The sequence below is a fragment of the Homarus americanus genome, unplaced genomic scaffold (genome assembly GCF_018991925.1).
Source record: "Homarus americanus isolate GMGI-L3 unplaced genomic scaffold, GMGI_Hamer_2.0 scaffold21914, whole genome shotgun sequence".
Classification (NCBI taxonomy): Eukaryota; Metazoa; Arthropoda; class Malacostraca; order Decapoda; family Nephropidae; genus Homarus; species Homarus americanus.
Genome location: NW_024719665.1, coordinates 1,252,867 through 1,268,310, shown reverse-complemented (window position 1 = coordinate 1,268,310; position 15,444 = coordinate 1,252,867). Strand labels below are relative to the sequence as shown.

Sequence of the window (15,444 nt, the reverse complement as noted above, 5' to 3'; positions counted from 1 at the left end):
GGGTCATGCAGCTCGTTAACTTAGGGTGGTTGTTGTGTTGTCTACAGCTTCTACACCTTAAACACTGGGTCATGCAGCTCGTTAACTTAGGGGTGTGGTTGTTGTGTTGTGACAGCTTCTACACCTTAAACACTGGGTCATACAACTCGTTAACTTAGGTGTGGTTGTTGTGTTGTCCACAGCTTCTACACCTAAACACTGGGTCATACAACCCGTTAACTTAGGGTGTGGTTGTTGTGTTGTCTACAGCTTCTACCCAAAACACTGGGTCATGCAGCTCTTAACTTAGGGTGTGGTTGTTGTGTTGGTGACAGCTTCTACACCTAAAACACTGGGTCATGCAGCTCGTTAACTTAGGGTGTGGTTGTTGTGTTGGTGACAGCTTCACACCTTAAACACTGGGTCATGCAGCTCGTTAACCTAGGGGTGTGTGTTGGGGAGAAGCTTCTACACCTTAAACACTGGGTCATGCAGCTCGTTAACTTAGGGTGTGGTTGTGTTGGAGACAGCTTCTACACCTTAAACACTGGGTCATGCAGCTCGTTAACTTAGGGTGTGTGTTGTGTTGGCGACAGCTTCTACACCTTAAACACTGGGTCATGCAGCTCGTTAACTTAGAGTGGTTGTTGTGTTGGAGACAGCTTCTACACCTTAAACACTGGGTCATGCAGCTCGTTAACTTAGGGTGTGGTTGTTGTGTTGGAGACAGTTTCACACCTTAAACACTGGGTCATGCAGCTAACTTAGGGTGTGTTGTGTTGGAGACAGCTTCTACACCTTAAACATCATGCAGCTCATTAACTTACGGTGTGGTTGTTGTGTTGGAGACAGTTTCTACACCTTAAACACTGGGTCATGCAGCTCGTTAACTTAGGGTGTGGTTGTTGTGTTGGAGACAGCTTCTACACCTTAAACACTGGGTCATGCAGCTCGTTAACTTAGGGTATGGTTGTTGTGTTGAGACAGCTTCTACTACCTAAACACTGGGTCATGCAGCTCGTTAACTCAGGGTGTGGTTGTTGTGTTGGTGACAGCTTCTACACCTTAAACACTGGGTCATGCAGCTCGTTAACTTAGGGGTGTGGTTGTTGTGTTGAGACAGCTTCTACACCTAAACACTGGGTCATGCAGCTCGTTAACTTAGGGTATGGTTGTTGTGTTGGTGACAGCTTCAACCTTAAACACTGGGTCATGCAGCTCGTTAGCTAGGTGTGTTGTTGTGTTGTCTACATTCTACACCTAAACACTGGGTCATGCAGCTCGTTAACTAGGTGTGGTTGTTGTGTTGGAGACAGCTTCTACACCTAAAACACTGGGTCATGCAGCTCGTTAACTTAGGGTGTGGGTGTTGTGTGGCGACAGCTTCTACACCTTAAACACTGGGTCATGCAGCTCGTTAACTTAGTTGGTGTTGGAGACAGCTTCTACACCTTAAACACGGGGTCATGCAGCTCGTTAACTTAGGGTGTGGGTGTTGTGTTGGCGACAGCTTCTCACCTTAAACACTGGGTCATGCAGCTCGTTAACTTAAGGTGTGGTTGTTGTGTTGGCGACAGCTCTACACCTTAAACACTGGGTCATGCAACTCGATAACTTAGGTGTGGTTGTTGTGTTACAGCACACTTAAACACTGGGTCATGCAACTCGATAACTTAGGTGTGGTTGTTGTGTTGGCGACAGCTTCTACACCTTAAACACTGGGTCATGCAACTCAGCACTTAAGGTGTGGGTGTTGTGTTGGCGACAGCCTACCTTAAACTAATTCACGCCTTGGTGGCCCTTGGGCCGGCCATCCTCGTTACATGAAGGGCAGCCATTATGGTGTTAGAGTGTGTGTGTGTGTGTGTGTTTGTTTTCTCTGGGTATTAATGCCTTCCAGTTGTTATCTCTCTCTGTCTCTACCCCACTTTTCCATTTCTCTGCTCTCTCCCTTTCCTCCCTTCTCTTTCACCTTTTCGCTCCCCACCCCTCCCCAGCCATCCACTCTTCCTACCTACCTCTCCCTAGTCTTGTACCCACCTTCCCCACCCCACCTACCACGTCCTCGACTGTGTGAAGATAGAACCTTTAGGGACAGGTCCAAGAACACCTGTGAAATGGCAACACTTCATCTCTAATGGCAAGATAGCCGACATATTAAGATTGTATCCACTTTTTGCACTTAGTAACTATATCAGTTCTCATGCAGAACCAAATACGCAATGTGCTTGAATACCTCCCACGTAAATGTGAATAACAAAGTGTGCGGCCAGACATACTGCCTCACACGCCTGTTCTCACGCATTTGTGAATAAGTTACCCTTTATGTATAGAACTAAACAAATAATGTATTGAAATACTGTGTAACATTCAGTGCCATAATATCCTGACAACGGGGGTTAATTATTATGACCCGTTGTAAACTCTACTCTATAATCCTTTTGTGCTACCGCTCACAGGATGAGTGTGGGGTGCACAATAAAGTAGCCGCTGTATGCGGCAAAAATAAAAATCAAAACCTACCTCCTCCCTCTCTCCCTATCTACCCACTCTTCCCCCCTCCCTTCTCAGCCATCTACTCTCCCCACCTGTCTCTCTGTCTTGCCACGCACTCTCCCTCCCTCCATCCCTCCCCATCTCTCCCTCCCAGCCATCAACTCTCCCTACCTCTCTCTCTCCTGCCATGGGCTCTCCCTCCCTCCCTCCCCAGCCATCAACTCTACCTACCTCTCTCTCCTGCCATGGGCTCTCCTCCCTCTCTCCCCAGCCATCAATTCTCCCTACCTCTCCTGCCATGGGCTCTCCCTCCCTCCCTCCCTCCCTCCCCACATACCTCACCACTTGCCCCCCACCACCAACCCACACCCCCGTCTCCTCCCTCTCACTTACCCGTCCTGGATGTAGCGAAAATGTAGTTACCCACCAGACCACTGGTGCCCAACAACAAGTCCTAGTGTTGGCAGAAACTCGCTGTCAGCTCAGGTCCCACTGAGGAGTAAAACGTATAAAATAATAATAATAATAAATAATAATAATAATAATAATATAATAATAATAAGAATAATAATAATAATGATATGGCATTAATTAATTATTTGTTTTCTTTTTAATAATTTCGGCAGCGTTGAGTCAGTCCAATGTCTAACACCTTTACTGGTCTAGACAATAGATGTATTCCGTGTGAGGGAAGTTTGTTTTGGTGGTATAGTCATGCGGTTTAACACGACCAGTGGGGCGCCCCGGTTATGGGCAGGTTTATCCCCTTTAAATTAATTATCAGTTAACCCAATAATATTAATAGTTAACACTAACACATACAAACACAAACACAGATAAACTCAACACACCCAAACTCAAACACAAACAAACTCAACACAGCCAAACTCAAACACAAACAAACTCAACATAGCCAAACTCAAACACAAACAAACTCAACACAGCCAAACTCAAACACAAACAAACTCAACACAGCCAAACTCAAACACAAACAAACCCAACACAGCCAAACTCAAACACAAACAAACTCAACACAGCCAAACTCAAACACAAACAAACTCAACACACCCAAACTCAAACACAGCCAAACTCAAACACAAACAAACTCAACACACCAAACTCAACACAGCCAAACTCAAACACAAACAAACTCAACACAGCCAAACTCAAACACAAACAAACTCCAACACAGCCAAACTCAAACACAAACAACTCAAACACAGCAAACTCAAACACAAACAAACTCAACACAGCCAAACCCAAACACAAAACAAACTCAACACAGCCAAACTCAAACACAAACAACTCAACACAGCCAAACTCAAACACAAACAAACCAACACAGCTAAAACACAAACACAGCCAAACTCAACACACCCAAACTCAAACACAAACAAACTCAACACAGCAAACCCGAAACACAAACAAACTCACCAGCAAACTCAAACACAAACAAACTCACAGCCAAACTCAAACACAAACAAGCTCAACAGCCAAACTCAACACAGCCAAACTCAACACAGCCAAACTCAAACACAAACAAACTCAACACAGCCAAACTCAACACAGCCAAACCAAACACAAACAAACTCAACACAGCCAAACTCAAACACAAACAAACTCAACGCAAACTCAACACAGCCAAACTCAAACACCAAACAAACTCAACACAGCCAAGCTCAAGCACAGCCAAACTCAACACACCCAAGCTCAGCACAGCCAAGCTCCAAGCACAAACTAAACTCAACACACCAAACCAACCACACCAGCTGAGCTCAAACACAAACAAACTCAACACCAGCCAAACTCAACACGCAAGCTCAAACACAAACAAACTCACACACAGCCAAACTCAAACACAAACAAACTCAACTGACAGACTCAAACACAAAACAAACTCAACACACCCAAACTCAAACACGTCAAACTCAAAACACAGAACTCAACATAGCCAAACTCAACCTGACCAGAGCTCAAACACAGCCAAACAAACAAACTCAAACACAAGCCGAAACACAGAAACACCCAAACACTAACAAAATACACACACTCAAAACACCGCATCCTCAACACCAACCAACAAAAGACACTCAAGTGACACTTCATCAAACAATGACCCCCGTCCTCCCCATAAACGTAATGTATTATTATATAACAGAGAGAAGTACTGATCAGGACTTACAAAAGACCCGCCTCTACTTATCCCGAGAAGTATGGTTGGTAATTTGTAGCCACGGTGACGCGATTGTCCTTTAACGTGGCTACTATTTGCCTTACCTTTGCCAGGATAGGGATGTAGGCTCGCTAGAGGGCGCCCGTCATCCAGGTTGTAGTTGGTAGAAATGCTGGACGTTGTGTTAGTTGAAACAGACCCTGAAAACGGTAAACCATACGAACCTAGACCTAAGATAAACCAAAGATATGTTTGGGTAGTTGAAACAGTGTTGGCTTCTCATTTATCACGTTTTAGTATTTAATTTTATTTATATTACAAAAAAAAAACGCTGGTTGTTTATTCGTCGTGTTATAAAACTCAATCGTTCTGGAGCGAGACAGAAAATGAGCCGGAGTCAAGTGTCACGTTCTAATTGGCTATGAAGACCCCTTTCCTGACCTTTCATTGGTCGGTGATGGCGTAACAATGGCAAAAGTGATTGGGCCATTTCCGCCAGCAGCCAGCCAATAGATGTCACAGGTTTAGCCTTCCTGTACAAATAGCCGTGAAGTGTAAACACGAACTATACTGTGGTGAGGATACTTTATAATATACCGAGTGGTTAACGTTAATCTATTGCAATGTTATCTTCTTACAGGTTAATGTTATCTTCCAACTTATTAATCTTGACATGGTGTTGGTAAAAGAGTTGAATAAAGTTTGAAGAACCAAACAAACTGGATCAACGAGTCTCTTTCTATCTCTCTATGTCAATTCTTCTATTCATTTCTCTATCATAATCTCTATCTATCAACTCTTCAGCTTATAAGTGTGACGTATTTGGCTCAGTGTTTTTTCTAACCTGCTTGTATTTCTGTATGAATCTGTAAATTTCTATTTCCATCCTTTATTATCTCTTCATCTCATCAATCTGTCTCTCTACCTCTTCTATATATAAATCAATCTATCTCTATATCGAGTTATATTCCTCTCTCTCCCTTCCCCACATATGGCGCCTCCTCCCTGGTCTGAATAGTCCCCTCCCCCCAACCCCACCGCCTCATGTGTTGAAGTACAGGTCGAGGCAGTGTAAAATAACACATTTTGAAGCTCAATTTGTTATCAGTGTTGGTGTATTAAGTGTCGTCCTGTGAAAGCGATAAAAAATGGCAGTTCAGTATACTCTTCTCCCCACCCCTTCTCCCAGCCCCTTGAGAATAAAAAGAGGAGAGAAGAATAAAAAATTAATATAAATGCTTACATTTGACCCAATCCACTCACTGGTTTTTTGGTACTCCTATAATTCGTCAGTGTTGTGCTGATTAACACGCTCACTCTACTACCTTAAACATATAACTAAGTGACAATTATTACTGCCTGGCCTTATAACATCATCGACTAACTTGGTGATATTTATATATATTTATATGGAGGTTCACAGCTAACAAGCACTATGAACAGGCTTTGTGTGCAATATAACAAAACCTAGGAGTGCTTTTGTTGGCCCTGTAGCGCGGTGGTAGTGATCCCTGTTCACACAAAAGGTCCAGGTTTCATTCCCTCTAGTAAGTATTGTTTGTATAAAGAAGTCACGCGTGCTACATGGTGACACCATAAAAATATTAATACTAGTATTATTCAGTAAGAAATTGTCTATACTTTAACATCAAGCATTTAAAATTTTTGATACAATTTTCGATCTTTCTCAAAGTCTTAAGAAAAAATTTTAGGTTTTCACATCCCAAGTTTATGTCTCATCATGGTGTATACACACTCCCCCCTCCCCCCACCTACACACCTCCCCTCCCCCACCTACACACACCTCCCCCTCCCCCCCACCCTACACACTACCCTCCCCCCCACCTACACACCTCCCCTCCCCACCTACACACCTCCCCTCCCCCCACCCCCACACACACCTCCCCTCCCCACCTACACCTCCCCTCCCCTCCCTTCCCCCTCCCCCACCTCCTCCCACCTACACACCTCCCCTCCCCCACCTACACTCCCCCACCTACACACCTCCCCTCCCCCCACCCTCCTCCCCCACCTACACCTCCCCCCCTACACTCCCTCCCCACCTACCTCCTCCCTACACCTCCTCCCACCTCCCTCCCCTCCCACCTCCCCTCCCCCACCTCCCCTCCCCCACCTCCCCTCCCCCACCCCCCTCCCTCCCCACCTACACACCTCCCCCTCCTACACACCTCCCCCCACCTCCCCACCACACCTCCCCCACCTACACCTCCCCACCTACACACCTCCCCCACCTCCCCCACCTACCTCCCTCCACCTCCCCACCTACCTCCCACCTACACCTCCCCTCCCCACACCTCCCCCACCTCCCCACCTACACACCTCCCCTCCCCCACCTACACCTCCCCTACCTCCCCTCCCACCTCCCCTCCTACACCTCCCCTACACCTCCCCCCACCTACCTCCCCCTCCTACCTCCCCCACCCCACACCTCCCCCCACCTCCCTCCCCCACCTCCACACTCCTCACTCCCCACCCACCTCCCCACCTACACACCTCCCCCTCCTACACCTCCCCCCACCTACACACCTCCCCACCTACTCCACTCCTCCCACCTCCCCACCTCCCCCACCTACCTCCCCCACACCTCACCACCTCCCCACCTACACACCTCCCCACCTCCCCCCACCTAAACCTCCCTCCCCCCACCCACACACCTCCCCCACACCTCCCTCACCTACACCTCCCACCACCTCCCCTCCCCCACCTACACCTCCTCCCCACCTACACACCTCCCTCCCCCACCACCTCCCCTCCCCCACCTACCCCACCTCACCTCCCCACCTACACCTCCTCCCCCACCTACACACCTCCCCACCCTACACACCTCCCTCTTCCCCACCTTCACCTCCCCTCCCACCCCCTCCCTCCCCCTACACCTCCTCCCCACACCTCCCCTCCTACCCACCCTTTACCTTCCCCCACTACCCCTCACCCCTCCCCTCCCCACCACACCTCCCCCACCTACACCTCCCCCTCCCCCCTACACCTCCCCTACACACCTCCCCCACCTCCCCACCTACACACCTCCCCTCCCCCTCCCCCCTCCCTACCCCTCACCTCCCCCCACCTCCCCCACACCTCCCCCATGCCCATCAATCATACCTCATTCTTGCGCGTCACAGTAGTTCCCCTCTCTCTCTCAGTCCGCTCCACCTCTCTCTTCCACCTCCCCCACCCCCTCCCCCCACCCCCTCCCCCACCCCTCCCCACCCCCTCCCCCCAGAGTAGAGGAACACCCCAGTGAACAATGAACGTCTTATCTTATCAGCAAGCTTCCGTCACACTCCCCGCTCTCGTGACGTCCAGTTTACTTCTACCGCGAAATCTCTCTCTCTCTCTCTCTCTCTCTCTCTCTCTCTCTCTCTCTCTCTCTCTCTCTCTCTCTCTCTCTCTTCCATCCTTTCCCCAGTCTCTCATTCTTCTCTCCTTTTCCCTTCTTCCTCCTTCTCCCTCATTACCCCTCCTTCTCTCCCCTCTTCCCTTCCCCTCCTTCCTATCTTCCAATCTCCCTCCCTCTCCTCCTCCTTACTCTTCACACTTACCCTCCCACATCACCCTCCACCTTCACTTATTATCACCCCTTCCACACATCTCTTCAACTCCTCATTATCCTCCTCATCACCCTCACCCCCTCCATCACCCTCACCTTCCTCATTCTCCTCCTCATCACCCTACCCCTCACTCACCCCTCACCCTCTCATCACCCCTCATCACCCCTCACCTTCCCCTCCCATTATCCTCCCCATCCCCTCACCCTCACCCCTCATCACCCCTCACCCTCCCCCTCATCCCACCCCCCCTCACCCCTCATCTTCCCTCTTATCCTCCCTCACCCCACCCTCACCCCTCCCTCCCCTCATCACCCCCCACCCCCCCTCCTCACCCCTCCCTCACCCTCCCACCCCTCCCCCCTCACCCATCACCTCACCTTCCTCATTCTCCTCCTCAAACCTCACCCTCACCCCTCATCACCCCCCACCCTCCCTCATCACCCCTCACCCCCCTCACCCCCCCTCACCTTCTCATTATCCTCCCCTCAACCCCTCACCCTCACCCTCATCACCCTCACCCATCACCCTCACCTTCCCCTCATTATCCTCCCCTCAAAACCCTCACCTCACCCTCATCACCCCTCACCCCTCATCACCCCTCACCCCCTCACCCCCTCCCCCTCATCTTCCCTCTATCCTCCTCCAACACCCCTCACCCCTCACCTATCACCCTCACCCCCCTCACCTTCCCTCATTATCCTCCCCAACACCCTCACCCTCACCCTCATCACCCCTCACCCCTCCCCTCCTCCCTCACCTTCCTTCATCACCCCTCACCCTCTCCACCCCTCACCCCCCTCCCCACCCTCACCTTCCCTCATCACCCCTCACCTCCTCCCCTCCCCCCTCATTCTCCTCCCCTCATCACCCCTCTCCCACCCTCATCCACCCCCTCACCCCCCTCATCACCCTCCAACCCCTCATCACCCTCCCATCACCCTCACCTTCCCTCATCACCCTCACCCTCATCCCCTCACCCCCCTCATTATCCTCCCCTCATCACCTCACCCCTCATCACCCTCCCCCTCATCACCTCACCCTCATCACCCTCACCCCTCATTATCCTCCTCATCACCCTCCCACCCTCAACCCTCACCCCTCATCACCCCTCACCCCTCATCACCCCTCGCCCTCATCACCTCTCTCCATCACCTCATCCTCTCGCCCTCCCTCACCCTCACCCCTCATCACCCTCACCCCTCATCACCCTCACCTTCCCTCATCACCCCTCACCTTCCCTCATCACCTCACCTCCCCTCCTTATCCTCCCCTCATCACCCCTCACCCTCATCACCCCTCACCCCTCATCACCCTCACCCCTCCTCCCCCTCACCCCCCTCATTCTCCTCCCCTCATCCACCCTCCCTCATCACCCCTCATCACCCCTCATCACCCTCATCCACCCCTCCCACCTTCCCCTCATCACCCTCCCTCCACCACTCGTCTTCCTTCCCTCCTTTCCCTCTCCCCCCAGAGACCCATTTTTTTAAGTCTATCAAGAGGCCCCGGCACCCCTTTGTCACACTCTCATTATCCTCACTTTCTCTCACATTATCCTCATTTTCACTTTATCTCTTATTATCCTCACTTTCACATACACACACACACACACACACACACCTACCAATCATAACACTCCGGTTACAAGATCAACCACTTAACATCATCGACGAAAATTAAAAAAATATTCTCATTAACGAGCTGCATGACCCAGTGTCAAGGAATAGTCCGAGAAGACTGGACAACTCGCCAACTGCACTGGCTAACCATTATCCCGGAATACGATCCGCAAATCGATTAATATCCAGGTTCCCAATTACTGCTAGGTAGACGGGCAAATGGCGTAAAGAAACCTCCCATAGTTTCACCCCTGCGGGATCAACCAGGTCCACTCGCTTGCAGGCGAGCATGCTGACCATTATAACACATATACACTAACATCACACACACACACATATATACACTACACACACACACACACACACACAAACACACACACACACATATATACACACACACACACACACACACACACACACACACACACACACACACACACACACACACACACACACACACACACACACACACACATATTCATGGGGTCCAACACACCTATAATCCTATGAAGCCACACACACACACACACACACACACATTCATGGGTCCACTTACACCTATAATCCCTGAAGCCACACACACACACACACACACACACACACACACACACACACACACACACACACACACACATATTCATGGGGTCCATCCACACCTATAATCCTGTAAGCCACACACACACACACACACACACACACACACACACACACACACACACATTCATGGGTCCTACACCTATAATCCTGTAGCCCACACACACACATATTCATGGGGTCCCCTTAACTATAATCTGTAAGCCACACACACACACACACACACATTCATGGGTCAACTACACCTATAATCCTGTGAAGCCACACACACACACACACACACACACACACACACACACACACACACACACACATATTCATGGGGTCCCTACACCTATAATCCTGTAAGCCACACACACACACACACACACACACACATTCATGGGTCCCTTCACACCTATAATCCTGTGAGCACACACACACACACACACACACACACACACACACACACACACACACACACACATATTCATGAGGGTCCAACTACACCTATAATCCTATGAAGCCACACACACACACACACACACACATTCATGGGTCACTCACACCTATAATCTGTGAAGCCCACACACACACACACACACACACACACACATATTCATGGGGTCAACTACACCTATAATCCCTGAAGCCACACACACACACACACACACACATATTCATGGGGTCCTTCACCTATAATCTGCAAGCCACACACACACACAAACTAAATTGGAAACCACACATGGTGAAGTTATCCATCCCTCAGTTTCCGTCTCCACCTCCTCCGCCGACTCCAGTCCCTCGGAGTTCCTGCACACAGCTCCTCAGTGTTTTACACCTAACATTCTACTTCCCAAGCTCACCTATGCCTCCCCACCTGGTCTTCCTCCTAAATGCCCACAACATAAACACCTAGAAAAGTGCAAGGGGCATGCAAGATTATTCTCTCCTTTCCTACTCCACATATCAGAAGCGCTCAACATACTGACCCTTTCGACTCTCACTGACCATCACCACGACCTCATCTGCAAATTTGGTAGAAGCTTCTACACCATCCCCGACACCGGCTCCTACTACACCTGAGATCCCTAGTCCCGAGAATTGCTGTTCGACACCACAACTGCATCCAGCCCATACGTGCACAGACTGTCGCTATAAGAACAGCCCAGTCCCAACCATTGTAAAATTATCAATAACTTGTAATAAATCAGTGTATTCACTCCCAGTAAACACTACTCCTTGCACTGTCACTATGTTGAAATGAACTGTAGTTTGAGCTTTTCCCCATCTAGTTATTATATATTTGTGTCACTTATGTTGCGTATATTATTTGTAATTCGTAACCCATGCCCCAAATATGTAACTGTATATTTTCAGCCTTCTGGCTGCCAAGCTCTTCAATAAACCGTTAATTATTATTATTATTATTATTATTATTCATGGGTCCTTACACCTATAATCTTGTAACCACACACACACACACACACACACACACACACATCGCCACCACCGAAGGGGTCCAAGACGTACCTGTGCTCCTCTCCCAGGCAGCCAGGTCAACTATTAGAATTGGCCCCCATACCAACCCCTTCTGAACCCTCCTCCCCACCGGAATATCAACAAGTTCTCGCCAGAGTTACAATTTCATTTAGGGAAAGAATGGAACCAGTGTTAAACAAGTGAACAGTGCTTAAGTCAGTGAGGATCAACTCAGCAGTAACAGTCAGCAGTGAGGTCCCAGGTCCCAGTGATAACGGCCCGTGATAACCAGCGATGTGTTAATTCGTCTACGATAGGAAGGCCTGGGACCAAACTTCACTCATATAACACCATCTGTGAGGGAATTACTACACCACATGTCCCTCATAACACCATCTGTGAGGGAATTACTACACCACGTCAAGTCCCTCATCACACCATCTGTGAGGGAATTACCACACCACGTCAGGTCCCTAATAACACCATCTGTGAGGGAATTACTACACCACGTGAGGACCCTCATAACACCATCTGTGAGGTAATTACACCACGTGAGGTCCCCCATAACACCATCTGAGGGAACTACTACACCACGTGAATTCCTCCTAACACCATCAGGGAGGGAGTTACTACACTACGAGTTTGCTGTTCAACACCTACATTAATCTGTATGTTCACTGTATGTTCCTTTACCTTTCTCTAATGAAGGCTTTTGTTAAACCACCAATGTATGTAATAAGTCATTTATGTCCAATGTATATTTTCAGCCTTCGGGCTGCAGAATTTTTTCAATAAACCGTTAATTATTATTATTATTATTATTACACACACACACACACACACACTCACACACACACACACACACACACACACACACACACACACACACACACACACACACACACACACACTACTTCACCGGCTAGAGGGAGACGACAATGAACACGTAGGCTCGCGTAACATTTTTTTAAACATGGATTATGACAGGACACGAATTCCACTCACCAGCAACCTGTCTTCGCTACACGACTCTCAGCTATATACAGTATGTATGTATGTATGTATGTATGTAAGGTTTTAAGATGAGTAATATTCAAACACTGTTGCTTAACCAAAATATGAAATAATCTCTTCAAGGTCAGCAGGTTAATCATTGCTCGACACAAAAAAATATCTTTAACCAATGTAAACCACAGAAGCACCGTGAGAATACATATTTGGGGGAGATTCAAGAGGTAAAATTAATAGTGTAATAACAAGCCCCCTTTGTTATGTACAGTATATAAACAAAAAGAGGATCACCTGAAGAGTAGACACCCCAGTTTGTTTCACCCGATGATTATACGATGACTAGTTGGCAGTCACGCCTTCACTGCCAACTAGCCATCAGTAGCTATCAGCAGTGTGTGCAATAATAATAATAATAATAATAATAATAATAATAATAATAATAATAATAATAATAATGATAATAATAATAATTAACGGTTTATTAGGATAACATGGCAGCCAAAAGGCAGAAAATATACTATGAACAGAGATGATAAGTTACACTTTAAAAAAAAAAATCCCATGCACAAAGCGGCACGACAGCTGTGAAAACTTGTCTGTGTATATATCTGTCTGTATACTAGTAATCCCTCCTTCATCCTCAGCAAGACATGGGTGAACGCGTGTCTGCTCTCTGTCGTATGCGTGAATATGCATGTATCTTCGCCTCCACACGAGGTAAGTCACAGGGGGTGAATATTTCAAGTGTGTGTCGCCCACAAGGTATCGATTCCCGGATCCCACCAGCGTGCGAAGAGCAACAATCAGCTTACCTTATGACGCTCAAGTGGCACTTATCTCCCCGCTGGTTAAGTCGTTCTTCACCCCCGTGTGTGTGTGTGTGTGTGTATGTGTGTGTATGTGTGTGTGTGTGTCGCCTCCCACATATATCTATCAATATAATGACTTAGCCCCATGAGCTCAATACAAAACCACACAGAGTAAGATGTTTTAACCCCTGGAGTATGATGAATTGAAACCTGAGTACGGTATCATCATACTCAAAGCGTAAATGCAAGTAGACTTAATGACAATATAGATTATTACACATTAAAATAATTAAACAAACACAAACAAACAAACAAACAAACAAACAAACAAACAAACAAACAAACAAACAAACAAACAAACAAACAAACAAACAAACAAACACACACACACACACACACACACACACACACACACACACACACACACACGTGCACGCGCTTAGACGCCAAAATACACCTCGGCCCAAATTCAGAACGCTGGTTTGAAACCGCATGAAGGTTTAAACAGGGTTTGGGAACGGATTTTTCGATCCTCGCGTTAATCCAGCCTGGAGGCAGGTTTAGCGGTCGATCGGTCATTCAATTTTGACAGAGCGCGGTTTTCGGCAATATCATCAAATTGGAAATTTTGTAGAGAGAAGACTGATGGTAGATAGGCAGAATTCTATCAGTTTTTATGATGACACAATTCAGACAACGATATAGGTTCAGCAAGGGAGATTTCGGTAATATTTTCCGTGATATGGAGCATCTACTTGACAGACCTGTTGGCTCTGGTGCACCTTTACCTCCCATTCATCAGCTGATGATTGCTTTGATATTCTTCGCAACGAAAAGTTTCTGCAGGTTAAAATAATTCTGGTTATTGAATGAGTTATGATAATGTATTAAATACTTTCGTGTTTGTGGTCCATGAAGATCAAGCAGGTAAAAGTAAAGAACGCTGATGCATCTTTATTTTGGGTGTTTTTCTTCAGGAAAACTATTTTGATGTATTTTCAATATAACTAAAAAAAATGTTAAGTGCATTTTGATTTTAATGTATTAATGAAGGAAAGACTTTTCCGTTACTATATCAGGGGAAATGTGGGGTTAAAAGAACAGAAAAAACCCCTAACCTAACCTAGCCAGGTTAATACGCCCTGCATTGGTTCATCGTGCTTTGGTTATGAATACTGACACCTGTCCAGGATTATATCTACAATTTGTATGTAATTGTTCTTCCTCTATGAATTTCTTTGTTATTATATAACAACACAGCTACGTTGTAACAAAGTACCGTAAATCATTATAAGTTGATTGTAATTATAGTAACAAAAGTAACTTAGGATGTGCAAGGAGATATTTCTTCTCCGTAAAAACTCGTCGAGTCATAGTTGCCGCCATAATCTTGTAAACATTGCTCTCAGTGGTGATTGGCTGTCGTAATGGTGTAAATGAAAGGCGGTTGGCTGGAATTTCAGTGTTCGAAGCCTTGCTCGTAATTGAAGAAAATGCAACAGATTATCCGATCTGGGGTTCAAGCCGATGTTCTGAATATGGGTAATCCACTGCAGGAAATCTCGGATCGACGAATCCCGACTCACACGCCTGAGCCGAGCTCAAATCCCAGGTTCAAACCGCCATTCTGAATTCGAGCCTTAACCATCACTCCACACGTTTTAGAGGTCGGTTAGGTTGAGTTAGGTTATGTTAGGTTAGATTATGTTACGTTAGGTTACATTTGATTC

General features: G+C 47.3%; 1 protein-coding gene across 1 annotated transcript in view; it reads right to left on the bottom strand.

The window, feature by feature from the left end:
- LOC121860234 (beta-alanine transporter-like) overlaps positions 1-15,444 on the bottom strand; it is a gene marked incomplete at its 3' end in the record, with an annotated part of 54,299 nt that overhangs the window by 18,530 nt on the left and 20,325 nt on the right. The window contains 2 exon segments of the mRNA XM_042357322.1: positions 2,869-2,884; positions 2,887-2,929. Of these exon segments, the coding sequence (XP_042213256.1) occupies positions 2,869-2,884; positions 2,887-2,929 (59 nt within the window).